Source organism: Ranitomeya variabilis, chromosome 1, assembly GCF_051348905.1.
Source record: "Ranitomeya variabilis isolate aRanVar5 chromosome 1, aRanVar5.hap1, whole genome shotgun sequence".
NCBI lineage: Eukaryota > Metazoa > Chordata > Amphibia > Anura > Dendrobatidae > Ranitomeya > Ranitomeya variabilis.
This window is the reverse complement of record NC_135232.1, coordinates 200,138,406-200,166,016: the sequence shown is the minus strand read 5'-3', so window position 1 is coordinate 200,166,016 and position 27,611 is coordinate 200,138,406. Positions and strand designations below refer to the sequence as shown.

Here is a 27,611-nt window from a genome sequence, read left to right as displayed (position 1 = left end):
GAGGTAGAACTTAAAAGAAGCTTGTCACCAGATGAAAAGTGACCCATTTTTGAGCTTGATTTATTCCCGCTGCTCAACTATTTAGTACATTTTTTTTTTTAATGCAAAATAGAATAGAAACCGCGCTTGAGGAGAAAGAATAAAGAACCTGCAGAGTGATCCAAGGATAAAGTGCCAAGCAAAACAACAGTACTACTCCGACTGATAGGACAATAGTAGCAATGGTTAAATGGTTAGATGATAGAAATGGAACGACTCAACAAACTGCCCACATAATAATAATAATAAACCCGCAATGCTGTCACCCAAGAGGAGGCTAGAAATATCAGCTTACCTGTGTAGGTAAAAAGCTGTGGCGTGCAGTGTGCTGCTGATGAAGAAGAGCGCAGTCTCTTTGAAACGCGTTGGTTAGTCTTCCTTTCCCCCCTTTTTGAGCGTCCTAGCGCTCCATACTGACCATGACATCACTAGTAAGAGGAGCCTATCGGTCATCTTTTTTCATTCCTCGTGGTTTCCAGGAAGCGCTACCGGCCGGAGCGCCCCTGGTCCCACATTGCGCCCCACCATCTGGCACCGACAGTGCCGCAGCTCCGGCTAAGGCTATGTTCACATTTGCGTTGCGTCGGGCGCAGCCGCGGCGACGCATGCGTCATGCGCCCCTATATTTAACATGGGGGGCGCATGGACATGCGTTTTGTGACGCATGCGGTTTTTTGGTGCAAGCGTCAGGGCGCAGAGGACGCAGCATGTTGCATTTTTTTGCGCTAAAAAAAATGAACGCATGCGTCACAAAACGCTGCATTTTGCAAGCGTTGTGCATTGCGTCGCTGACGCAGCACACAACGCAAATGTGAACGTAGCCTAACTGCTCAGGCCAACCCCCAGCAACGCACCGCACGTAGTGCTCCACCATCTGGCATAGACAGCACTGCAGCTCCGGTCATCTGTAGTTTGCAATCAGCAAGCCAACCTCTAGCAGCGCACTGCACGCCACAGCTTTTTACCTACACAGGTAAGCTGATATTTCTAGCCTCCTCTTGGGTGACAGCATTGCGGGTTTATTATTATTATTATTATGTGGGCAGTTTGTTGAGTCGTTCCATTTCTATCATCTAACCATTGCTACTATTGTCCTATCAATCAGAGTAGTACTGTTGTTTTGCTTGGCACTTTATCCTTGGATCACTCTGCAGGTTCTTTATTCCTTCTCCTCAAGCGCGGTATCTATTCTATTTTGCATTATATGTTACACATACGTGTGGGCACTACCCTGTTTGATCCCAGCAGCTGAGGAGTATTGCTTTCTAGGGTGAGCGCCAGTGTTTTTTCTACTTTTTTTTTTTAATCCACCATACTGTTCCAGAGATATGGGACTTTTGATTTAGTGGTTTTTGTTATAATCTTTACCAAGGGGGCGTTGCTCATAGGGTAATAATACATAGCAGCCTAAAGACACGCCTTCAGGGAATCTGATAACCATACCCCCTTGGTAAAGTCCATAAAATTAGTACTACATAAAAAGGACCATATCTCTGAAATCATATGGTGGAAATATTCAGAAGAGCAGTGGGAATAAAATAAGAACTCAAATTGGCCACTTTTGACCTGGTGACAGGTCCTCTTTGGTAAATTATGAAACCAAGCAGGCCATCACTGAAGAATGTTCTTATGCAGCTAGACTTTTCTCTTTTCCATGTGAAGGTTATACAGAAGGCCAATGAAATACTGAGCAGCATTAGTCAACCCTCAGTGTGCAGTGAAGTGCTCTTGTCTTCTCAAGGAGCCGATTATATATCAGGTAATTACATTCGATTTTTTTAGGGCCGCACCGTTTTTTTACATTAAAAGGGTTATCCACTGTCTTAGGCGAGGTTCACATATATCTGTTGTATCATGCTCAGTTTTTTGAGTCTTATGCAACTAAGTGGATCAAAACTGATGGTTAGGTTGGTTCACAACACCCTTGCATGTTCTAGCGTGCTCCATGTAATACATACAAATCGTTCAAGGTGTGATTTTTTTTTTTTCTCCCTTGGTCCGAGGAATACCGTAAATTGGACATGTGCACGGCCCCATAGAATAACATTGATAAAAAAAATTAATCAATTTGATTGAGGCTTTTTCTCTTATTTACTCCAAGGATGGATCCCAACGACACATGAAACGTTGTGATCAGCCACTACAAAAACAGGCGGGAACTATCCCAATGGGGTCAGTTCCTATATAAGCTTCCATGTGATGTTTGAGTTAAATGTCAGATTAAACTATATAGATCACACGACATATAAGTCGTATTTAGATCAAGAAGTGTTGTACAGAGACAAAATATGTAAAAATCAACTCTTTATTTAACAATATAAAACCATACAAGTTAGAAGGTGCCTCAAGCCAAACCAGAAGAAAGACAATAAGTACTAAGTCAGTAATATATATAAGAAATCAGGAAAGTATGGGAACTAATCAAATAAAGTATTATGATATCTCAATAAAAAGCATTGAATAGGGCATTCATAATCACCTTTGACATTAAATATGATAGGAGCCACAGAATACACTAAAATCCTCAAAAAATTAGGGTGAATATACTAATTTGTTCAAATGGACACCATTGTGTCCCTGATAGCCTGTGAAATCGTTGGCTTTCAAGATAAAAAAAAAAATTGCCCACGCCTGCTGATTTTTGGTGTTGCCCAGGATATAAATACAACAGACAGGTAACGTGTATATAGCAGCAAATAGTTATGAAAGGAAGATTCCCCACTGTTTCTATCTGAATAGTATTCTGATGCAACATCTAATACTGTAGTGTACTTCATATACTATTTCTATCTGAACAGTGTTCTGATGGAAAACGCGCGTCGGGGTGAGGGGAGATAGCATGCAGCCACCATTCATGTGTCAGCTGTGATTTCCATCAACAGGTAATATGTAGTTTTCCCAGCTTGTGGAGTGCTGACAATTTATCTAACTTTTTTCCACAGAGTGTGTAATCCTCTTAGATGTAGCAACAGAACACTATTCAGATAGAAACAGTGTATGAAGGGGAATTTTAATAACTACTTGCTGCTATAGACACGTTACCTGTCTGCTGGTGTTGCCCAGGATATAAATACACAATCAGCAGGCCTGCGCAATTTTTTTTTATCTTGAATGCCAACGATTTCACAAGCTATCAGTGACACAATGGTATCTATCTGAACAAATTAGTATATTCACCCTAATTTTTTGAGGGTTTTAGTGTATTATTCTACTGTGGCTTCTAGGATATTCAATTTCAAAGGTGATTGTGAATACCCTATTCAATGTTTTTCTTTTTATGCAGCTATCATACTACTTCATTTGAGTTGTTCCCATGCAGTGCTGATTTCTCGTATATAGTACTGACCTAGTATTTATTGTCTCTTTTGGTTGCCTTACTTTTTGAATAATGACCATTGAATTCTAATACTAACAATGCAGTATGTGTTCACTGCAGCTGTTTTCCTTCTGTTTGGCTTGAGACACCATTTTAACTTTATGTACGGTTTTATATTGTTTTAATAAAGAGTTTATTTTAATATACTGTATTTTGTCTCTGTACAACACTTCTTGATCTAAATACGACTTATATGTCGTGCGATCTATATAAATTTACTATGTTATGGAGTGTTGTCCTCTCCCTAGTGGGGTAAGTGGGCTTGGGAGTATGATCATCAGTTAAATGTGAGATGTAGCCCCAGATATATGTGAACCCAGCCTGACCCACCAATGTTTTATGCATTTATAGCTTCATTTTGTTCACTGTTTGCAGCATCCAATGAATTACATGTACGTGGATGGTCACACTGAGCTGATTAATTTTCCTTCTTGTGAAAAACCACCCTCATAGTGACAATTCTTTCAGAGGGCGCACGTGTGATGATTATTTCGGTGAGAAGCGCTGACATGAGCAGTGATATTTCATATTTTGTGCACTCAGACGGCAGAACGTGTGACCAAATTACAAAACGTCCCTGCCCATCCTGGCGATCATGTGACTGTAAATTAGCGCTGCGTTATTGCGTTTATTACTTTATTAGATAATAAATATTAAAATATCATTTTGAGAAACTTTTAACTTTTTGTCAGAATATATAAAATCTGACATTATTCAGATGTTTTTTCTTACTATTTTACAGGCGTAGTAGAAGTTTACAGGTTGTCGAAGAGAATGGAAGGAGGGATGAGAGCGCGTAACATTGACTGTGAGCGATTACGACTTGTCCTCAGAGATATCGAGCTATCGTGGAATAATCTACAGGCCTTTCTGTCTATTTGCCCAAGCTTGTTACAGACTCTGGTGAGAACATCTCCAACATGGCACCATGTACAGGACAGTAGACTAGCTGTGGGTATAAAACCAATGCAATCTGCTTCTAGTGAATGAGCATGTATTATTTCAAACACTTAAAAGGCCGTTTCCATAAGTAGTTATAATAATGATGAGATTTGCCACTTTGTGACTAATGGGGTTTGACCTGCTCACTTGAACGTCCTTATAGCTGTTCCCTGCATAATGAACCTGCAGATCTCCTTGACTAATTCCTCCAACTATAAAAGTTCTGTCGAGAAAATCCGTTTTCTTCTTTGCCATTAGAGCCCATTAACAAATTAAAGATGGCTGTCCATGCATAGTCTTATAGAGCATACACTACAGACTGTAGTGTTCGACATAAAAGATGGAGACCGCCGGAAAAAAGGTCAAATGGAGTCCAAAGTTGAAGACCTTGGACTCTTTGCTTCACTATTCTACATTCACACATCTGTGTCACGGTCCAAGCGCAGACTGTGATGCACGGTCTATCCAAGGGTCTCTTGACTCAAACGTGACAGCCTCATAGGCATGAGCTGACCCACGGCCAGTCCATGCATCAGCCTGTACTTGGACTGTGTTACACACAGAATGCGGCTCAACACTCAATGGCTCAGATGAGGTTTTGTCCGAATCCCAATTTTCTGGGCTTCAGATGGAAACTCAACGGAGGCAGAGACGTAAAGTGTAACTAGCCTTACATGGCTTCAAACAAGAGCTATACTTCTTTTGTGTTACTTTCCTGTAATAGGATGTGAAATGCTGAGCTTCATTAACAGGTTACATTTTTGTATGCAAATATCTTCATCTGAGAGCACGAGGACTAGAACTTGTGCCACCTATTGGAGGTAGCAATTCTTTTTTTAAGAATTCTTATTGAAATACATTTTTCCGTTTTTACAGGAAAAGAACATTTTTTTGCCACTTTACATTTTTCACTATAATTTATAGGTCGTCAACCAATATTGTTCTATAATAATACTTTCACTTTCAGTTAAACATTTAAATATATAAAAAGTAAAAGTTCACGAACGAACAATACATAGACTCAGACAAAAGGATAAGGGGGGGGGGATTTGATATAGAATGTTGTGACCTATTAATGTCCATCTCATAGGGAGGTAGCAATTCTAAAAGCCAATCCAGAAACTGATTGCAGGCACGTTTCGAGGTGTTTGCCCCTCGTAAGTGCAAAACAGCAGGTCTGATTTGACTAGGTGAGATGCCTCGTTAAAGGGTTGATACTGACTTTTTGGACTACGACTTCCAATAGGTGGCTCTAAAGTTGTGGCCCTTTCTCTCTGAAGAGGCTGTTTCCATATTTACATCTTCCGGGAGCATTACATGGCCTATAGGTTTCCTTACGTTGGCCTGGCATCTTCCATGAGAAGGAACGCCCCCCCAACTTAGACCTGACTTTTTAGTGGTTTGCTGATGTGAGACTGGAAGTAGAATTCTCTTGACGTGCAGAACTGCTGTGTAGAGTGGGCCATATTTCTTAATATTTACCTAAAACTGTCAGAAGAGGCTTCTGAACACTGTCGCAGGTGACTTGCTCCACATTTATCAACCACTGTTAGTCTAATAATGACACTTGAGACATTTTGTGTTTATGCATCACGTGCTGGAAGCAGGTGACTTACTTCATCTGACCCATTAAATGTATAAATTGCATCACTTTTGCAGCCCTCACAATCGGCTTTAGATTCTGCAGCTGAAGGAGCGTCTTCAGACCCAAGTCCTTGTCTTCAGAGCTGTTGTGGAGTTTGTCTGCTAGACAAACCAGTAGAAGAGGTAAATGACCTAGACATATGCTTATTTTTTTTCTCTCATACATTAGAAGTAACATGTCATCAGAAACTGACCCACTTTAAGTTTTTGTGTGAAATGCTTTTTTTTCTGTATTAAAAAAAATTGTAAACTTGCAATTTACTCAATGTTTTCGGGGTCATTTTACACTCATGCCTCCTGTTCTTTAGAGGAGTTTTTTTCATTATCATCACAGGAATGGTTACAATCACAGATGATAACACCTTTAAGCGGTTGTCTGGTCCAAATCGATAAATCTGTAGTCCTTCTATGTCACTGCAGACTTATGAATCCCCCCAGTACTTGCGCTGCGAGGATTCGGCGGTTTCTGAGCTAGGAGCGGAGGGTGTGTATGTGTTATACATACTCCGGGCCAGGAGGCCGTGCCCCACCTAGCGACGTGGATGACTGGAGGGTGTGGGATTGCTCCATACAAGTGTATGGAGCGAGGCCGCATACATATCCTCCGATCCGGGTCTGAAAGCCGTGAATCCCCGCAGTGCAGTCCGTGCGCTCGAGGCTTGTTGATTTGGGCCAGACAACCCCTTTAATATGTACCTGATAACACAGGATCAACTTTTCACAATAGGTGGTGTCCCAGCTCCCATTCTTCACCACACAATGACTTTTGCACACGCTCATTTGATGCTTCAATACAAAAGATAAGGTATGATTCAGTCCATTACCACTAATGTAAATGTGGAGCAGGAACTACAAGTCTAGAATAGTTCCAAGGGCCAGTGTTATAACTGCAAGATTCCAGGTTTCTTTTATATAGATCATAATGCAAAACCTAAAATATATTGACTTATTTATGACAACCTGGTTTACACAGTAGGTTATATAATCATGACACTTTCCTGTAAAAAGATCAAATCTACAGCTCAGCAGAGCAACCTCGAAAAGCGTACCTACAATTCCACAAGAAAACAATTATAGCCCAGGACTCTGCAGTGGAATCCTTTTTCTAAATCGCTCTCTTTTAGTGATTTTTGGAGGACTAGCCGCAGCGTCTATATCCTGCTGCTAGGCTGCTGTCTTCACTGCATGCGAGCGTCATCACAGCTCTCGCTCCTGCATTGACGACTGCAGCTAACAGCGATGAGCGGGACGCTGCTTAGTTTCGTGTAGCCCATAGTATAGATTTGAGGTTATTCTCCAAAATCTCTAATGGTTGATTATACTGCAGAGTCCGGACTACAATCATTGTCTTGTAAAACTGGAGGAACACTGGAAACTTTACAGGCTGAATATGTTGAACTAGCACTAATATGTAGAATATTCCACCCATAGCCCTCCATCTCTGGTAAAGTATTCCATATGGCATGCTTAGGAGGCTTGGGTGTACAAATTATTATTGCAAATTGTTTATTTCCTTGCGTTTTTAGGCCATTGTGAATAATTTGTCTAAGTAGGTGAAACTTTTAGCGCTTGTCTCTCCTTTTGTTCTAGTTCCCATCTGAAGTGAGAAGCGGCATGCTCGATATCGGAGGGCGTGCCTACCACCCCAGCTGTGCCAACTTCTGGCTGCACTGTGTGGACTCCACTTTGCCCATCCTGGCTTGTCACAGTAACTGTTCTGCTTGTGTAAAGTGAAAAAAGCACTTGTGACATCGTGAAGATCTTGGGATTTTGTGGACCTGGCACAAGAACCAAATTATTTATTTTCCCTTATTGTAACTTGGTCAAGCAGTCATTTTTATTGTATGGCGTAAATAAGGTGTTGAAGGTTTCTTATCAATAAACCGGAGGCTGAGCACCATTCATTTATACACGTGATCAGAAAATCAGGGCAATTAACGCAGGACCACACCAATACCAAACATAGATCAAACATAAAACCTTAGATTCTGCTGTCATTTTATTTGATCCATACTTGTCTTCAGAATGGAATCATGTTCTTGGCTTCAGTCTCATAAATGTCTGGAATACGTCCAATAGGAGAATCAATGATTCGGACTGTATTTTTACCAAATAAGGCCACTTCATAGGCGATCAGTTGTGTCCAGAAACCAATATTAGGACGAATAATTGGCCGGCATTGTTGTAAGTGAGTGTGTGCAGCCCGCAGGGTGAGTCCCTGATGCTCCATTAGATAAGCCAGGCAGAGTGTAGGAGATCTGCTGATACCTGCCGAACAATGTATGAGCGTCCGGCCTCCAGCCTCAGCTACTTCATTGATCTTATGTGATATGGCTTGAAAATGATCATACAAGGGGGCTTCTGGTAGGTCGGCTACAGGGACTTGTCGATACTCCAAATCAGGGACGACAAATGCTGGCGATTCTAGTGAGACATTAATGACGCATGTAATATGGTGGCCAGTGAGTAAGGTTGCCTTGCTTGCCGCTGCTGCACTGCTCAAGAACAGATGGTCAGTTACGCTGCTAAACCCATATACTGACATCATTTTTCTTTTCACACAAGGCTTTTTTGTCTTTTTTTGATGTTGTAACCACCATGGAATCCAATCAGCTATAATAAAAAATACATTGAAATGTATCAATATATGTATTTTATATAAAACTTTATATGCAATAATCATTATCCAAATTAAACACTTGAAGGGGTTCGCTCGTGACCAATATTCCTCGCCTATATGGGACAGAGATATCTGAGAGCTGGACATGGCTGACTCCATCATTCCCATAGCCAGGGATCGGAGTGATAATTACACATGGGCACTATCACTGCATTTAAAGAAGTCCTGTCACCAGGTCAATAGTGGACAGTTCTTGCTTTTGTTTTACTCCTGCTGCTCCCGAGTATTCCAGGTTTCTTTTTTATTTTTAACCCACCATAGGGTTTTTAGCATTATGGGGCTATTTATTTAATGCTAATTTCTTTGTTCTTTATAAAAAGAGTGATGCTCACAAGAGTCTCTGGAGGCCAGGTCTTTAGGCTGCTCTACCTAGTTACCCTCCGAGTCACGCTCCTTGGGTAAAGGCCACAAAAATCAGAACGAAATAAAAAGGTCCGTATCTCTGGAACTGAATGGCTGATTTAAAAAAATAACTAAAACAAAATTACTCTGATGATGAGAACAAAACTGTCCACTTTTCTCCTAATGACAAATTCACTTCATCCTCTTTATTAGGGGGTCTTGGGAGCCTTGTGATTGGAGCGATAACCATGATTCTGTCCCCCCAGCTGCACTTACCCACTATCCACAGCTGTTTGTGGGCTAATCCCTTTTAACAAATTATAAGAATATTACAACCAAGATAACAGGACTGAGTATATAATGTCATTAAAAAAAAGTTATAACTGATAGGAAAGTGCATGAAAACCCAACTCCCTCTAAGGCTATGTTCACACGTTCAGTATTTGGTCAGTATATTATCTTAGTACTAGATGGCAGCCCGATTCTAAAGAATCGGAAGTCTAGAATCCATATATACTTTATTTATTCAAATGTGAGAATAATACAATTAATAAATAATAGTAAGAAAGAAAGAACAAAAAATGGCTGCACTCACCAGCTCTTGACAATTCTTGACAGTACGGCACATTTCTGATTGGTTGCCGCCTGCCGCGAGCGACCAATCAGAAAAGTGCCGCGCACCACGAAGGCATATATCTTTGTCCACCCTGAGCGGGTGTAGGACGCTGGTGACGTCACTTATCTCCGGACATTATCTCCGGACAAAGCCACGGAAGTTGGCACAAATTGCCGGAAGTAGTATTCTAGGCAATTATATATTAGATTTTAATGTTATCAGTGTTTACCTTTGAACGTTTATATTGTATTGTCCTGTCACCAGCCATGTGTACGATTATCGGCCGAAAGCCTCTCTGGAACCAATAATCACCCCATGTAAAGGTATCTTTATAAGTTAAAGATTCAGAATACTATGACTTTTATCATATCCTGAACAGTCAAGTTTTTTATGAACCGTTAAGGTTTTCTGGTTGAAGTAAAAAAAACTCTGAGTGTTTACAGTTTGAAACCATAAAATGTTGAAAAATTATGTCATTCTTGAGTATATCACTCAATGGTGCTCATAAACGTGTCAAATTTGATCTATAATATACTTTAATATACGTTACTTTAATCTTTAATATACTTAAGAACAGGGCCCCAGACATCACACAGGGGGTCTGAAACACCGCACAGTGGTCCACAATATCGCTGTGCTCTGCCTGGGGCCCCATATGCTGCCTGGGGCCCCTGTGCTCTGCCTGGGGCCCCATATGCTGCCTGGGGCCCCTGTGCTCTGCCTGGGGCCCCATGTTCTGCCTGGGGCCTCTGTGCTCTGCCTGGGGCCCCATATGCTGCCTGGGGCCCCTGTGCTCTGCCTGGGGCCCCATAGGCTGCCTGGGGCCCCTGTGCTCTGCCTGGGGCCCCATAGGCTGCCTGGGGCCCCTGTGCTCTACCTGGGACCACTGTGCTCTGCCTGGGGCCCCATATGCTGCCTGGGGCCCCTGTGCTCTGCCTGGGGCCCCATGTTCTGCCTGGGGCCACTGTGCTCTGCCTGGGGCCCCATAGGCTGCCTGGGGCCCCTGTGCTCTGCCTGGGACCACTGTGCTCTGCCTGGGGCCCCATATGCTGCCTGGGGCCCCTGTGCTCTGCCTGGGGCCACTGTGCTCTGCCTGGGGCCCCATATGCTGCCTGGGGCCCCTGTGCTCTGCCTGGGGCCCCATATGCTGCCTGGGGCCCCTGTGCTCTGCCTGGGGCCCCATGTTCTGCCTGGGGCCACTGTGCTCTGCCTGGGGCCCCATAAGCTGCCTGGGGCCCCTGTGCTCTGCCTGGGACCACTGTGCTCTGCCTGGGGCCCCATATGTTGCCTGGGGCCACTGTGCTCTGCCTGGGGCCCCATATGTTGCCTGGGGCCACTGTGCTCTGCCTGGGGCCCCATATGCTGCCTGGGGCCACTGTGCTCTGCCTGGGGCCCCATATGCTGCCTGGGGCCCCTGTGCTCTGCCTGGGGCCCCATATGCTGCCTGGGGCCCCTGTGCTCTGCCTGGGGCCCCATGTTCTGCCTGGGGCCCCTGTGCTCTGCCTGGGGCCCCATATGCTGCCTGGGGCCCCTGTGTTCTGCCTGGGGCCCCGTGCTCTGCCTGGGGCCACTGTGCTCTGCCTGGGGCCCCATATGCTGCCTGGGGCCCCTGTGCTCTGCCTGGGGCCCCATATGCTGCCTGGGGCCCCTGTGCTCTGCCTGGGTGTAGGACAGTGGTGACGTCACTTATCTCCGGACATTAGCTCCGGACATTAGCTCCGGACAAAGCCACGGAAGTTGGCACAAATTGCAGGAAGTAGTATTCTAGGCAATTATATATTAGATGGGCATTTCCTGAAGGAAATACATGGTGCTTGAACAGCGCTACCAGCTTTACAGCAGCACTTTTCACACACGGGACTGGGGGGCGCGCTTACTTTTGCACCCGGGGCCGGGGGCGCGCTTACTTTTGCACCCGGGGGCGCACTTACTTTTGCACCCGGAGGCGCACTTACTTTTGCACCCGGGGGCGCACTTACTTTTGCACCCGGGGGCGCACTTACTTTTGGGGCCGCACTTACTTTTGGTGGGCGGGGCTCCTCGGCCTCCGATTTGGTTGGTGGGGCCCCTCGTCCTCCGATTTGGTGGGTGGGGACCCTCGGCCTCCGACTTGGTGGGCGGGGACCGGCCTCCGATTTGGTGGGCGGGGACCCTCGGCCTCCGATTTGGTGGGCGGGGACCCTCGGCCTCCGATTTGGTGGGCGGGGACCCTCGACCTCCGATTTGGTGGGCGGGGACCCTCGGCCTCCGCTTTGGTGGGCGGGGACCCTCGGCCTCCGATTTGGTGGGCGGGGACCCTCGGCCTCCGCTTTGGTGGGCGGGGCCCCTCGGCCTCCGCTTTGGTGGGCGGGGCCAGGCCCCTCGGCCTCCGCTTTGGTGGGCGGGGCCGCTCGGCCTTCGATTTGTTGGGCGGGGCTCCTCGGCCTCCGATTTGGTTGGCGGGGCCCCTCGGCCTCCGATTTGGTGGGCGGGGCCCCTTATCCTCCGATTTGGTGGGCGGGGACTCTCGGCCTCCGATTTGGTGGGCGGGGCCCCTTATCCTCCGATTTGGTGGGCGGGGACTCTCGGCCTCCGATTTGGTGGGCGGGGCCCCTCGGCCTCCGATTTGGTGGGCGGGGACCCTCGGCCTCCGATTTGGTGGGCGGGGCCCCTCGGCCTCCGATTTGGTGGGCGGGGCCCCTCGGCGTCCGATTTGGTGGGCGGGGCCGCTCGGCCTTCGATTTGTTGGGCGGGGCTCCTCGGCCTCCGATTTGGTTGGCGGGGCCCCTCGGCCTCCGATTTGGTGGGCGGGGCCCCTTATCCTCCGATTTGGTGGGCGGGGCCCCTTATCCTCCGATTTGGTGGGCGGGGACTCTCGGCCTCCGATTTGGTGGGCGGGGCCCCTTATCCTCCGATTTGGTGGGCGGGGACTCTCGACCTCCGATTTGGTGGGTGGGGCCCCTCGGCCTCCGATTTGGTTGGCGGGGCCCCTCGGCCTCCGATTTGGTGTGTGCTCTGCCTGGGGCCACTGTGCTCTGCCTGGGGCCCCATATGCTGCCTGGGGCCCCATATGCTGCCTGGGGCCCCTGTGCTCTGCCTGGGGCCCCTGTGCTGTGCCTGGGGCCCCATATGCTCTGCCTGGGGCCCCATGTTCTGCCTGGGGCCACTGTGCTCTGCCTGGGTGTAGGACACTGGTGACGTCACTTAGCTCCGGACATTAGCTCCGGACAAAGCCACGGAAGTTGGCACAAATTGCAGGAAGTAGTATTCTAGGCAATTATATATTAGATCTGTAGGCCAAAACCAGGAGTGGTTTGGTAAATACAGAAGTGGCGATGCGTTTCAATTATACTTTCCCTGTGATTGTACCAATCCTGGTTTTTGGTTACAAATATCGATGTGAAATACTGACCAAACGAGTGAACGTGGGCTAAGAAATTGTCTTGGAGCAGATATCTCTGAAAATCCCTCTGGGTCATAGTATAATAGCTAATGGAGAAGATACAGCAGTTACTATAATGTGACCGATATGAGAGTATTACCGGCGTAGAGATGTTACTGATGAATGTTCTTAGTCCGGTTGGTTCTACAAGTCCGCTCAGTGGAATTATGTCTAACTGCCAGGCAACTTACTATGACACTATGGTGATGTCACAAAGCCACTGCCTGCACCGTACCCCAGCTGTTTATAGAGCCATCCCTCCATTATGTGCAGCCTTGTCTGCTTTATGTCTGCCCCAACGTTTCCTCTCCTGGTCTTCAAATGTCATCAACTGAGCAATCTACCGACCCAACAGTAACTTTTTGCTCAAGAAAATGCACGGAAGGGCCAATGTTGTACAGGTTCGTACCATACTGCTAAATACTGGGGCACATTTATCAAGACAATCAGTCACAGAGAATAGGGGACTGGGCTCTATTTAGACAAAGTCCTGCGGCAGTTGATAACGGTCGTGCTCCACTTACAATAATCAGATATAAGTGGTTCAGAAAAAAAAAAGGAAAAAAGCGGCACTCCCTGAATTATTTTTTTCGTCCATTACTCACGAAAGTCACCGTCCAGACATACAGCGAGGGTGAGACATTCCTCAATACCACCATACTTCAAGAGGAACAAATTCTGGTCTGCAAATGTAACATGAAGCACAGCCTGGTTAGCATTATCATGTAGTATATAGAATACATAAAAAGTAAAACCCAATGGATAGAATATATTAGATAGAATGTATAAGATGCATATGCATAAGGATTAGATAAGTGATGGTGCCAATACAAAGTATCTGGAAGGATCAAAGTGAAGGGAGTAGAATCACAATTCACATCAGCTCAACATGATCCACCATACGCGAGAAACTTAAACGTCTAGTATAAAAGGAGCTAAACATGATTGAATATAAGGAATGCAATATTATTTATTGGAAGAATCCCATCCCAAAATTCTCTTATGTCCCTGTGATGTGTCAGCCCCAACAAACATTGAGGTGCTGCCTTCTTCAGGCGATGACTACTATACAGAGCTCAGAACAAATAGCAAGGATAATATAGTTGTGCCAAACATACTCCATTAGATGTTACCCTACTTAGGATGCCAGCACACAATTTTACTTATACTTGGCCTTACTGTACCACGGGGACTTGATATCTTCACATGTTGCTTTTTGTCACTTTTTTCTGTGGGCAAAACCTGTTCTTGTGGCAGTAAAGCTTTTCCTGCTTTTTTGTTGTGTTTTTTTGCGGCATTTTTCAGGATACCAAAGTCCAGCTTGTCTTGCACAATACAAGATGTTAGGCCACCAATTCAAGATGTACGTATGTGAAACCATAAATCATTTTTTGGGAGAAAAGGGTAATTTGATCAAATTATTTAGGGTAAAAAGTTTGTCTGAAACAATAGTGACTGTTCTGAACGAAAAAGCTGGATTCATGGATGAGGGGCAGCCCTGTACTAATGTTACATGAGGCCATGTAAAACTACACAACTGCAAATGTAAAACCAGTAGGGGACACTGAATTAGTAGGATATTTATACCTAACACAGTGGTAGGGCATGAATTGGTCAGGGATTGTTTACTTTCACATATCACTAATTTAATAAAACTGAACTAATGGTATAACAATAGAAAAAAGGGGAAGTGGCACAACTCAATTTCAGAGTATCTTATTGCAGATTACATACCCATAGACGTGCTAAAAACAGCGGTGCTAGCGTAGAAAAATAGTCACTGAGTCCAAAATATAAAATAAGAAAAAGACGCTGCACTCACTGTTAGCTGATAATCTTCTTTATTGCGGCATACAATTATGCATCTTCACGGCACGGGGGAGTGTAGGTGAACAAGGACATGTGAGGCGGGACGACGGCCGTTTCGCGCTGGGTTATTGCGCTTCTACGGGTCTCAGCTTCCGTAGAAGCGCAATAACCCAGCGCGAAACGGCCGTCGTCCCGCCTCACATGTCCTTGTTCACCTACACTCCCCCGTGCCGTGAAGATGCATAATTGTATGCCGCAATAAAGAAGATTATCAGCTAACAGTGAGTGCAGCGTCTTTTTCTTATTTTATATTTTGAACTAATGGTATCCTCACACGAACTTGGCTTTTGCTAAGACATTATGGTTTAACCTCTTCAGCCCAAGTCTGTTTTCGCTTTCCTGGCCAGTGTCAATTTATGAACGAATAACTTTGGAACGCTTCACTATATCCCAGTGGTTCTAAGATTGTTTTTTTATCATGACAAATTGCACTTCATCTTAATGATAAATATTGGTCAATGTGACTTGTTTATTTATGAAAATATTGAAAATTTGACAAAAAATGTGAAAAATTTCACAATTTACAAACGTTGAGGTTTTTATGTCCTTAAACCAGATAATTATACCATAGAAAATAAATAACATTTACCACATGTCTACTTTACATAAGCATTTTTTAAACATAATTTTTTTTGTTAGGATGTTAGAAGGGTTAAAAGTTTATCAGCACTTTTACATTTTTCATACATAATTTACAAAACCAATTTTGTTCACAGACCACATCATATTTGAAGTGATTTTGAGGGGTCTATGTGACACAAAATATCAAAAAGTAACACCATTTTAAAAACTGAGCCCCCCAAAGTGCTCAAACCTACATTCAAAAAGTTTATTAGCCCTTTAAATGCTTCACTGGAATTAAAGCAATGTGGAAGGAAAAAATGAAAATTTCAATTTTTCACCACAATAAATGTTGCTTTAGCCCCAAATTTTTCATTTTCACATCGATAAGGCTACTTTCACACTAGCGTCGTTTGCAATACGTCGCAATGCGTCGTTTAGGAGACAAAACGCATCCTGCAAAGTTGTCTGCAGGATGCCTTTTTCCCCATAGACTTACATTACCGACACATTGCGACGTATCGCCACACGTCGCAACCGTCGTGCGACGGTTGCGTCGTGTTTTGGAGGACCGTCGGCACAAAAAAACGTTACATGTAACTTTTTTTGCACATCGTGTCCGCCATTTTCGACCGCGCATGCGCGGCTGAAACTCCGCCCCCTCCTCTCCGGACCTTACAATGGGGCAGCGGAAGCGTCATAAGACTGCTTCCGCTGCCCACGTCGGGCATCACTTTCACAACGCGCGTCGGCACGTCGGGCCGACGCTAGTGTGAAAGCAGACAAACAGGAGAAGATTGACTGTAAAATCTGTTGTGCAATTTCTCCTGAGTACACCGATACCCCATATGTGGGGGAAAACTACTGTTTGGAAGCACAGCAGAGCTTGGAAGAGACGCAGCACCATTTGAATTTTAGAGCGCAAAATTGTCTGGAATAGATAGTGGACGCCATTGTCATGTTTGCAGAGCTCCTGATGTGCCTAAACACTGTAAGCCTTCCACAAATGACACCATTTTAGAAACTACACACCTCAAATAATTTATTTAGAGGTTTGATGAGAACCTTGAACCCACAGGTGCTTCACAAAATTGTATAGTGTTGAGCTGTGAAAATTAAAAAGCCTCAAGTATTTCATTTTCACAAGGGTAACAGGAGAAGTGTATCATAATATTTGTTGTGCAATTTCTCATGAATACACTGATACCACATACCGTATATACTCGAGTATAAGCCGACCAGAGTATAAGTTGACCCCCCTAATTTTGCCACAAAAAACTGGGAAAACTTAATGACTCGAGTATAAGCCTAGGGTGGGAAATGCAGCAGCTACCGGTAAATGTCAAAAGTAAAAATAGATACCAATAAAAGTAAAATTAAGTAGGTTAAGTGTTTTTGAATATCCATATTGAATCAGGAGCCCCATATAATGCTCCATAAAGTTTATGATGGCCCCATAAGATGCCCATATTAAAATATGCCCCATATAATCCTGCATAAAGGTTAATAATGGCCCCATAAGATGCTCCATAGACACATTTGCCCAATATAATGCTGCACAAATGTTGACTATAGCCCCATAAGATGCTCCATAAAGATATTTGCCCCATATAGTGCTGCACAAACCTTGATTGTGGCCCCATAAGATGCTCCATACAGACACTTGCCCCATATACCGTAATGCTTCACAAACGTTAATTATGGCCCCATAAGAAGCTCCATAAAGATATTTGCCCCATATAGTGCTGCACAAACGTTTATTATGGCCTCATACAGACACTTGCCCCATATAGTGCTGTACAAACGTTATGGCCCCATAAGATGCTCCATACAGACACTTGCCCTATTTGCTGTTGCTGCAATTATAAAAAAAAATAAAAAAAATAAAAAATCACATACTCGCCTCTCCGTCGCTGCATTTGCAATATTCACCTGCTCCTCGTTCTGGCACCGCTCCATCTTCAGCGTCTTCTGCACTGACGTTCAGGCAGAGGGCACGCACTAACCACGTCAATGCGCTCTCTGCCTGAGTGTCAAGGCAGAAGATGCTGAAGACAGAGCGGCGCACAGAACAGGTGAATATCTCGCAGAGCTGTGCTCCCCCTCCCCATTATAGTCACCTGCTCCTGGCGCTGTGTAGTCCCTGCTTCCCGGCGCCGGCAGCTTCTTGCTGTACTGAGCGGTCACCGTTACCGCTCATTACAGTAATGAATATGTGGCTCCACCCCTATGGGAGGTGGAGCTGCATATTCATTACTGTAATGAGCGGTACCATGTGACCGCTCAGTGCAGGAAGAAGCTGGGGCGACGGGAAGCCAGGGACCTGCAGGGACCTCGCCAGGAGCAGGTGAGTATTATTAGACAGCCCCCGCTCCCCCTCCCCTGCCGACCCCTGGGTATGACTCGAGTATAAGCAGAGAGGGGGACTTTCAGCCCAAAAAAATGGGCTGAAAATCTCGGCTTATACTCGAGTATATACGGTATGTGGTGGAAAACTACTGTTTGGGAACACGGCAGGGCTCAGAAGGGAGGGAGTGCCAATTGAATTTTGGAGTGCAATTTTGACCGCAATAGATTGCTGATGCCTTGTCACATTTAAAGAGCCCCTGACATGCTAAAACAGCAGAAACCCCAATAAGTGACCCCATTTTGTAAACTACACCACTGAAGGAATTCATCTATGAGTTAGTGAGCATTTTTAACCCTCAGGCGATTCACAGAATTGTATAACATTGGGCTGAAAAAATGGAAACATAATTTTTCCACTAAAATGTTGCTTTGGCACCAAGTTTCTAATTTTCAAAAGGGATAATAGAAGAAAATGAACGGTAATATTTGTTGTGCAATTTCTCCTGAGTACGTCAATACAGCATATGTGGTCGAAAACTGCGTTGCAAAGCTTACAATGGAAGAAGCGTCATCTTGGAATTCAGATTTTGCGAGAATGTGACATGGAGGGTGCCATGTCACATTGGCAGAGCCCAAGAGGTCCCAGAACAGCTGAACCCCTTGTGAGACAGCGCTCACGAACATATTGGGGAATACTCGCTTGGCATGGGATTTAACCCCTTAATCCCATATGACATACTATCCCGTCAAGGTGACCTGGGACTTAATTCCCAGTGACGGTATAGTACATCATATGCGATCGGCCGCGCTCACGGGGGGAGCGCGGCCGGGTGTCAGCTATCGCAGCTGACATCCGGCACTATGTGCCAGGAGCGGTCACGGACCGCCCCCGGCACATTAACCCCCGGCACACCGCGATCAAACATGATCGCAGTGTTCCGGCGGTATAGGGAAGCATCGCGCAGGGAGGGGGCTCCCTGCGTGCTTCCCTGAGACCCCCAAAGCAACGCGATGTGATCGCGTTGCTCCGAGCGTCTCTTACCTCCTCTCCATACAGGCCCCGGATCCAAAATGGCCGCGGGGCTGCATCTGGGTCCTGCAGGAAGGTGGCTTACCAAGCACCTGCTCAGAGCAGGCGCTGGTAAGCCTGCAGCGCTGTAAGTCAGATCTCTGATCTGACAGAGTGCTGTGCAAACTGTCAGATCAGCGATCTGTGATGTCCCCCCCTGGGACACAGTAAAAAAGTAAAAGAAAAAATGTCCATATGTGTAAAAAAAAAAAATTCCTAAAGAAATAAATATATATATATTATTCCCATAAATACATTTCTTTATCTAAATAAAAAAAACAAAAAAACAATAAAAGTACACATATTTAGTATCGCCGCGTCCGTAATGACCCGACCTATAAAACCGTCCCACTAGTTAACCCCTTCAGTGAACACCGTAAAGAAAAAAAAAAAAAAAAACGAGACAAAAAAAAATGCTTTATTATCATACTGCCGAATAAAAAGTTGAATAACACGCGATCAAAAAGACGGATATAAATAACCATGGTACCGGTATGAAAACGTCATCTTGTCCCGCAATAAACGAGCCACCATACAGCATCATCAGCGAAAAAATAAAAAAGTTATAGTCCTCAGAATAAAGCGATGCCAAAATAATTATTTTTTCTATAAAATAGTTTTTATCGTATAAAAGCGCCAAAACATAAAAAAATGATATAAATGAGGTATCGCTGTAATCGTACTGACCCGAAGAATAAAACTGCTTTATCAATTTTACCAAACGTGGAATGGTATAAACGCCCCCCCCCCCCACCACCAAAGAAATTCATGAATAGCTGGTTTTTGGCCATTCTGCCTCACAAAAATCGGACTAAAAAGTGATCAAAAAATGTCACATGCCCGAAAATGTTACCAATAAAAACGTCAACTCGTCCCGCAAAAAACAAGACCTCACATGACTCTGTGGACCAAAATATGGAAAAATTATAGGTTTCAAAATGTGGAGACGCAAAAACTTTTTGGCTATAAAAAGCGTCTTAGTGTGTGACAGCTGCCAATCATAAAAATCCGCTATAAAAAACACTATAAAAGTAAATCAAACCCCCCTTCATCACCCCCTTAGTTAGGAAAAAATAATAAAATTAAAAAAATGTATTTCTTTCCATTTTCCCGTTAGGGCTAGGGTTAGAGTTAGGGTTAGAGCTAGGGTTAGGGCTAAAGTTAGGGTTAGGGTTGGGGCTAAAGATAGGGTTAGGGTTTGGATTACATTTACGGTTGGGATTAGAGTTAGGGGTGTGTCAGGGTTACCATTGGGATTAGGGTTAGGGGCGTGTTTGGATTAGGGTTTCAGTTAGAATTGGGGGGTTTCCACTGTTTAGGCACATCAGGGGCTCTCCAAATGCGACATGGCGTCCGATCTCAATTCCAGCCAATTCTGCGTTGAAAAAGTAAAACAGTGCTCCTTCCCTTCCGAGCTCTCCCGTGTGCCCAAACAGGGATTTACCCCAACATATGGGGTATCAGCGTACTCGGGACAAATTGGACAACAACTTTTGGGGTCCAAGTTCTTTTGCTACCCTTGGGAAAAAAAAAATTGGGGGGCTAAAAATCATTTTTGTGGGAAAAAAAGATTTTTTATTTTCACGGCTCTGCATTGTAAACTGTAGTGAAACACTTGGGGGTTCAAAGTTCTCACAACACATCTAGATAAGTTCCTTGGGAGGTCTAGTTTCCAATATGGGGTCACTTGTGGGGGGTTTCTACTGTTTGGGTACATCAGGGGCTCTGCAAATGCAACATGACGCCTGCAGACCAATCCATCTAAGGCTACGTTCACATTAGCGGCGCCCGCCGCAGCGGCGGGCGCCGCAGCGGCGCCGCATGCATCATGCGCCCCTATATTTAACATGGGGGCGCATGGACATGCGGTGCACTTGCTTTTTGCGCCGCATGCGTCCCTGCGGCGCCCGCGTCGGGTCGCGGAGGACGCAGCAAGTTGCATTTTTGCTGCGTCCAAAATCAATGAAAAAAAGGACGCATGCGGCGCAAAAAGCTGCGTTGTGCATGTGTTCACATTTGCGCTGTGCGTTGCGGCGGCGACGCTGCGGCGCACACCGCAAATGTGAACGTAGCCTTAGTCTGCATTCCAAATGGCGCTCCTTCCCTTCCGAGCTCTGTCATGCGCCCAAACGGTGGTTCCTCCCCACATATGGGGTATCAGCGTACTCGGTACAAATTGGACAACAACTTTTGGGGTCCAATTTCAACTGTTACCCTTGGGAAAATACAAAACTGGGGGCTAAAAAATCATTTGTGAAAAAAAATATATATATTTTCACGGCTCTGCGTTATAAACTGTAGTGAAACACTTGGGGGTTCAAAGCTCTCAAAACACATCTAGATAAGTTCCTTAGGGGGTCTACTTTCCAAAATGGTGTCACTTATGGGGGGTTTTAATGTTTAGGCACATCAGGGGCTCTGCAAACGCGACATGGTGTCCCATCTCAATTCCAGTCAATTTTGCATTGAAAAGTCAAATGACATAATTCAGATGAAACTCCTGAGGCAATGAGGTAGCAAAGTTACTCTGAACTCTATTTGGCCTCTATTCAGAGGTGTCCTGACAGTGTGGTCACTGCTCCTGGGTGTGACTGCAGAAGCTCAGCTATCTTAACCCCTTAACGACTGCCTATACGCCTTTTAACGGCGGAAGTTAAGGGTACTTATTCTTCAGCACCGCTTTTTAACAGCGCTGAGAAATAAGTGTATATCGCCTCCCCCAAAATCTCCAGGGTCTTGGCAGTGAGGTAGAGTACTTCTGAAACCTGTCCCTGCCTACCTACCTAAGGTAGTGTCATGTTTCCATAGGTCCCAAGAAGTAGTCCTCCCATCCTTTAGCTCCAAACCCAAGAACGCAAAAGAGGAAAATTTCCATACGTTAGACATGAGGTATTTAGTTCAATACCTAGCAGCCACCCAGGGGTGTAGGAAGGATAGGTCTCTGTGTCTTTTCGTTAGCCTAATCGTCTAGTGGGAATCTTGTCCCGGTGGGCCAAAAACGCAATGGAATCCATATGCAAGCTAATTCAATGATTGCAAACAAAAACCTCAGTTGCATGCTATATGCTGAGTAGTGCCACACATTGGTGGTCTACCCGCAATAAAGATATACACCAACTCCAATAAAGTGGAGAAACATAGGAGAATAATGAGTACATCGGTGAATCAAATAGATTTTTTTTTTATATTTATTAAAGTTATTCATAACAATTAAAATATAACATAACACCTTTCAGGAAACAACAAGAACCATGGAGAAACTACTCAAATACATCAATATTGCACAAATCCCATGCATCCAGTGATGCTAAAAAAGTGCAAGTGTGCTACTAAATAAGTCAAAGTAAAGAACCACCTAGTAATATTCCTCAGTGAAAAGGTAAATGAAAAGTCCAAATTGGGCAGGTTCTTACCCAGACAAGATGAGTAGAGCCCCAGGCCAGGTGATAATGCCTCAACGCACGTTTTGCATGTATATGACCACGCTTTCTCAAGGGGATGTGAGAAAGTGTCCACGTAATCCTGAGTGTCCCACAGGATCTCACGTGTAGAACAGTGACCCCTTTACCCGGCTATACACTGACAGGAGGTAATCGCTCCCGCAGTGTATCACTGAGCACAGTGTATCACTGCCGTGAGAGAGTTCATCAGCTGATCAGCTTTGATGCTCTCCCTTACGGCACCACTGCATGAGAACTTTCCCAAGCAGCAGTGGTGCTATAAGGGAGATCACCGGAGCTGATCAGCTGATAAACTCCGGTGAACTCTCTCACCCAGCTCAGTGATACATTGCGGTAGCGATTACTTCCTTTCAATGTATCACCGGCTGTCTTTGAGAGCAGTCACATCACTGATGTGACTGCTCTCAAAGTGATCAGGATTGTCGTGGGACATTATGGATTATCTTCTCGGCGGACAGGTGAGGAAAATTGTGGTTTATTTTCTTTTTATTGCAGGAGACGTAGGCGTTCGGTGAATATGGTTTAATTAAGATTCATTAAAGGAGTCTGTGTCATTATTTCAAATAAAGGACTTTATTCTGGGTGTTTTTTATACAATATCACCATGGAGTTACTAATAGATAGGTGTCTTATAGACGCCTCTCCATTACTAACCTGTGGGCTTGATGTCACCTGACAATACAAAGATAACATCAACCCCACAAATATGAACCCCACTTGCCTTGCCACCGCTATAGGGCAAGTGGAAAGAGTGAGGCTAAGCACCAGATTTGATGCATCTTACAGATGCGCCTTTTCTGGGGCGGCTGAGTGCTGATGGTTTTTAGTCTGGGAGGTGCCAATATCTATGGCCAATTCCTAGGCTATTAATATCAGCCCGCAGCTGTCTGCCTAGCCTTTGCTGGTTAGATTTTATAGGCGGGCCCTATGTAAATTTTTCTGGGGTCCCCGAGTAAACTAGCCAGTAAAGGCTAAGCAAACAGCTGTGAGCTGATATTAATAGCCTGGGAACCTTTATGGCTATTGGATCCTTCCCAGAATATTAACCTAAGCCCTCAGCTTTCCCTCTACTGGTTATTAAAATTACGGGGAAGCCCACGCAAATTTTTTTTCTTTAAAATTAACAGTTGCTGTCAGATTACTACCTATGTACGTTCGTTCTGTTAACACTCCTACATAGGCTGGTGACAATGTGTGTAGGTTTAGGTGTGTGTGTGTGCTTCCTTATTGGCTTAGTAATGAGGGTGTCGGGCTGACACCTTTTCATTACTAAGCTTAGGGCTAGGTGTCAATGACAGCTGCTGACACCAAGCTCTAATCCCATTCCCCTGATGCCATACTGCACCAGCATGAAAAAGGTGATGTTGAAGAAATTACATCACTTTACATCATTTTTTTTAAATATCTTTATTTAGATAAAAAAAGCATTCATTGCTGTACAAAAACGCATGCAAAAACGCATACAAAAAAAAATTTCTGCAAGCAAATACTCAACGTGCGCATATAGCCTAAGAGATAAAATCTTAAGGTAAGTGGAATTCAGGGGCTAAAGGGGGAACTAGTTAGGGCTGATAGTACTAAATTGAGATCTCATGGTGGTAATCTCTGGCTAGCAATGAGCCTAAATCTAGCGGAGGCGCTAATGAATCTAGCTACCCAAGGATTGCCCGCCACATCATTATACAGGGTTCGTAATGCAGCCACCTGATGCCTTAAGGTGCTAGTAGCAAGGCCCTGCTCTAATCCCTTTTGTAAAAATTCTAGGATGGCCGCAATTGGAGTCCTGTCCTGGACTCTGACCCCGGAGGTGGACATGAATTTCTTCCAAGTTTTCCTATAGGCCTTAGTGGTGACTGCTTTTGTACTTTGGAGTACCATAGAAGTCAAATTTGGGGAAACAACCTCTGTCCCTCAAGAGCACCCTCTCAAATGCCATGCTGTCAAGTGTAAACTTGCTGCCTGAGGATGATATACCAGCTGCTGAAAGAGAAGATTCGGAATCTCCAGCAGCACCCAAGGGTTGGTGATAGACATCATCATCAGCCAGGAGAACCAAATTCTTTTTGGCCAGAAGGGGGCTGTCAGAATCACCCTTGCCCTGTTGTGATTTTTCTTAGGACCGTCAGGATCAGGACAACAGGGTAGGGAGGGGGGTATATGAATAGGCCAGAGAATGATTCCATGGAATCATGAAGGCATCTAGAGCCTGAGGGTTCCCCCTGGGATCTATAGATCAAAAGGTCTCTACCCTTTTGTTCTGGCTGTTGGCAAAGAGATCTGTAACTGGGAAACCTCACATATCTATGATCTGGCTGAATATGGACTGTTTTAGAACCCATTCGCCCCGTTTTAACTGGGTCCGGCTCAAAAAAATCTACCTTGTAGTTAACCCACCCCCCAACACCGTATGTAGAGGGCCGATAGAGAAAGGAAATTGATCTTCGCCATCCGGAAAATATTCCATCAAAGGACCAGACCTGGTTCTGCCCTGGTGGTTCAGATAGGCAACCACTACCTGGTTGTCTGAAAATACTATGCTGATCCTGAAGGGAATCAAAGAAGTCTATCAGAGCCTGTTTGACTGCCAAAAGTACTTTCCTGTTTGAGGAAACCATTTTCTGCTCCCCCGTCCAGTTTCCCTTAGCAACTATGTCGTTCAGATGTTCCCCCCAAACCCTGGGGCTTGAATCAGTGGCGACGACTCAAGTAACTCTGCTTACCCAATTAACCCCTTTGGCCAAATTTTCAGTTTTTTGCCACCAAACCAGGGAATGAATAGTTCTTGAAGACAGTCATCAGTCCTCCTAAATGTCCTCGTAGAGCAGGGGTGGGGAATCTTTTTTCTGCCAAGGGCCGTTTGGATATTTCTACCGTCCTTCGGGGGCCGTACAAACTCCGCCCACAAAGTGCATCCTCACTGGCACTGGTTTCAGGACGTAATCTTTCAGTGTGTGTGTGTGTGTGTGTGTGTGTGTGTGTGTGTGTGTGTGTGTGTGTGTGTGTGTGTGTGTGTGCGCTAACAGAGCAAGAAGAAATTGATGAGCTGGTTGTAATCAAAATACAGCTCCCTGCCCAAGAATGCAATCCCTGAGAATCTGCTTGGGGGCCTGATAAAAGGTCATCGAGGGCCGTAAATGGCCCTGGGGCCTGAGGTTCCCCATCCCTGTCCTAGAGAAACCTGGTTTCCTAAGATGTCCACTGAAGATACCTGGTGTGTATTTGGGCCCACTGTACTGCTGGCACACAGGAGGTTAGGGAACCTAGCAGGGACATAGCTTTCCTCAAAGTCATAGATGGGTGTTGCGATGCCCTCAACACCTGATCCGTAATTTTTTCTATTTTGTCTTCAGGGAGGCGACACTTCTGTTTTTTGGAGTCTAGTACATGTCCCAGGAACTCATGCACTCTTTAGGCTCGACCTTCGATTTTCTTAAGTTTAAGACCCATCATAAAGCTCACTAAAGAGCTCACTAAAGATCTGAGCTTTGCAGTGCTGGATCGAGTTGCCTATCACTAGAAAGTCATCCAGGTAAGGGATAATCAAGATGCCTTGCTCCCTCAGGTGTGCCATAACTTCTGCCACCAGCTTAGTAAACACTCAAGGAGCCACCGCCAAGCCGAAAGGGAGAGCTTTGTACTGAAAGTATCTGATTTCCCCCTATGGAGTCTGCTACCCTGAGGAACTTCTGATAGTCTTTGTGTATGGGAATGTGATAGCATTAAGCTACTTACTGGTAGCGGCATTTTTCGGAGGCCCATGACAGCACCACGAGAGAGGGGATCCGCCCCTTAGGAACAGGAAACCCACAGATACAAAAGGGCGGCACCTCTCCCACGTATCAGTTGGATTACAGAGCCTGAGAGGACTACCGCGGTTAAATGACAAGCAAACACACCATTATATACAGTTAAATACAATATCTTTAATAAAGTAACAATCCAGATACCGCTCGTGAGAAAAACACTTTTTTTTTAAGGATGTGCAACCCCCACGTGAATAGGGAGGGAACTAAGGGTGCTGTCATGGGCCTCTGAAAAATGCCGCTACCAGTAAGTAGCTTAATGCTTTATTCGGACTCCCATGACAGCGCCACGAGAGATTTACAGAGATGTAAGCCATTTTAGGGAGGGACCACAGCCTGCAGCACCCTTAACCCGAAGGTGAGATCTGAGGAGAACCCCAAGTCCAACCGATAGTGTTTGAAAAAAGTGGAAGGGGATGACCATGTGGCCGCCTTACATATCTGGTCGATTGACACTCCAGACCTTTCTGCCCAGGATGATGCCATGGCTCGGGTGGAATGTGCCCTCAGATTCTGCAGAGCCGGACCCCCACCTGTCGTGGAAGCCAGAGAGATAGCCTCCCTAATCCATTTAGCTAGTATGTACTTTGATGCTCTAAGGGTACCGTCACACAGTGGCATTTTTATCGCTACGACGGCACGATTCGTGACGTTGTAGCGATATCGTTACGATCTCGCAGTGTCTGACACGCTACTGCGATCAGGCACCCTGCTGAGAATCGTACGTCGTAGCACATCGTTTCAAACTTTCTTTCGTCGCTTGATCACCCGCTGACATCGCTGGATCGTTGTGTGTGACAGCGATCCAGCGATGTGTTCGCTGGTAACCAGGGTAAACATCGGGTAACTAAGCGCAGGGCCGCGCTTAGTAACCCGATGTTTACCCTGGTTACCAGCGTAAAAGTAAAAAAAAAAAAACCGTACATACTCACCATCTGATGCCCGTCAGGTCCCTTGCCGTCTGCTTCCTGCTCTGACTGAATCCGGCCGTACAGTGAGAGCAGATCACAGCGGCGACGTCACCGCTGCACTCTGCTCTCACTTTCCGGCCGGCAGACAGTCAGAGAGGAAAGCAGACGGCAAGGGACCTGACGGGCATCAGATAGTGAGTATGTACGGTTTGTTTTTTTTAACTTTTACGCTGGTAACCACGGTAAACATCGGGTTACTAAGCGCAGCCCTGCGCTTAGTTACCCGATGTTTACCCTGGTTACCCGGGGACTTCGGCATCGCTCCAGCGCCGTGATTGCACAGTGTGACCGCAGTCTACGACGCTGGAGCGATAATCATACGATCGCTGCGACGTCACGGATCGTGCCGTCGTAGCGATGTAAATGGTACTGTGTGACGGTACCCTAACTCCTTTCCTAGGACCTTGGAAAGATAGGAATAGTGCATTATCTTTCTTCCAGTCATTAGTAACTGAAATATATTGTAAA

General features: G+C 45.2%; 3 protein-coding genes across 12 annotated transcripts in view; 2 read left to right on the top strand and 1 right to left on the bottom strand.

Moving 5' to 3' along the window:
* LOC143808843 (synergin gamma-like) overlaps positions 1-7,901 on the top strand; it is a 28,490-nt gene extending 20,589 nt beyond the window's left edge. For 2 of the 4 annotated variants that reach the window (XM_077291963.1, XM_077291954.1), the window contains exons 3-6: positions 1,702-1,798; positions 4,158-4,366; positions 6,017-6,124; positions 7,592-7,901. In XM_077291963.1, the coding sequence (XP_077148078.1) occupies positions 1,702-1,798; positions 4,158-4,366; positions 6,017-6,124; positions 7,592-7,735 (558 nt within the window). In that variant the 3' untranslated portion in view covers positions 7,736-7,901. The remainder of the gene's footprint in view (positions 1-1,701; positions 1,799-4,157; positions 4,367-6,016; positions 6,125-7,591) is intronic. The other 2 variants (XM_077291982.1, XM_077291972.1) reach the window with 1 other exon arrangement.
* Positions 7,902-7,982: 81 nt separating this feature from the next.
* The window catches only part of DUSP18 (dual specificity phosphatase 18), a 67,722-nt gene continuing 48,093 nt past the window's right edge, over positions 7,983-27,611 (bottom strand). For 2 of the 5 annotated variants that reach the window (XM_077291935.1, XM_077291942.1), the window contains exon 2: positions 7,983-8,614. In XM_077291935.1, the coding sequence (XP_077148050.1) occupies positions 8,022-8,549 (528 nt within the window). In that variant the 5' untranslated portion in view covers positions 8,550-8,614 and the 3' untranslated portion in view covers positions 7,983-8,021. Of the gene's footprint in view, positions 8,615-13,030; positions 13,277-13,665; positions 13,744-27,611 lie in introns of those variants that run through there. The other 3 variants (XM_077291926.1, XM_077291921.1, XM_077291917.1) reach the window with 3 other exon arrangements.
* Positions 13,325-27,611, top strand: part of C1H5orf52 (chromosome 1 C5orf52 homolog) — a 45,224-nt gene continuing 30,937 nt past the window's right edge. For 2 of the 3 annotated variants that reach the window (XM_077291881.1, XM_077291891.1), the window contains exon 1: positions 13,325-13,461. Coding sequence is in view for 1 of the 3 variants with exons in the window: in XM_077291872.1 (XP_077147987.1) it covers positions 13,435-13,461 (27 nt within the window). In the remaining 2 variants the exon portion in view is untranslated. The remainder of the gene's footprint in view (positions 13,462-27,611) is intronic. The other variant, XM_077291872.1, reaches the window with a different exon arrangement.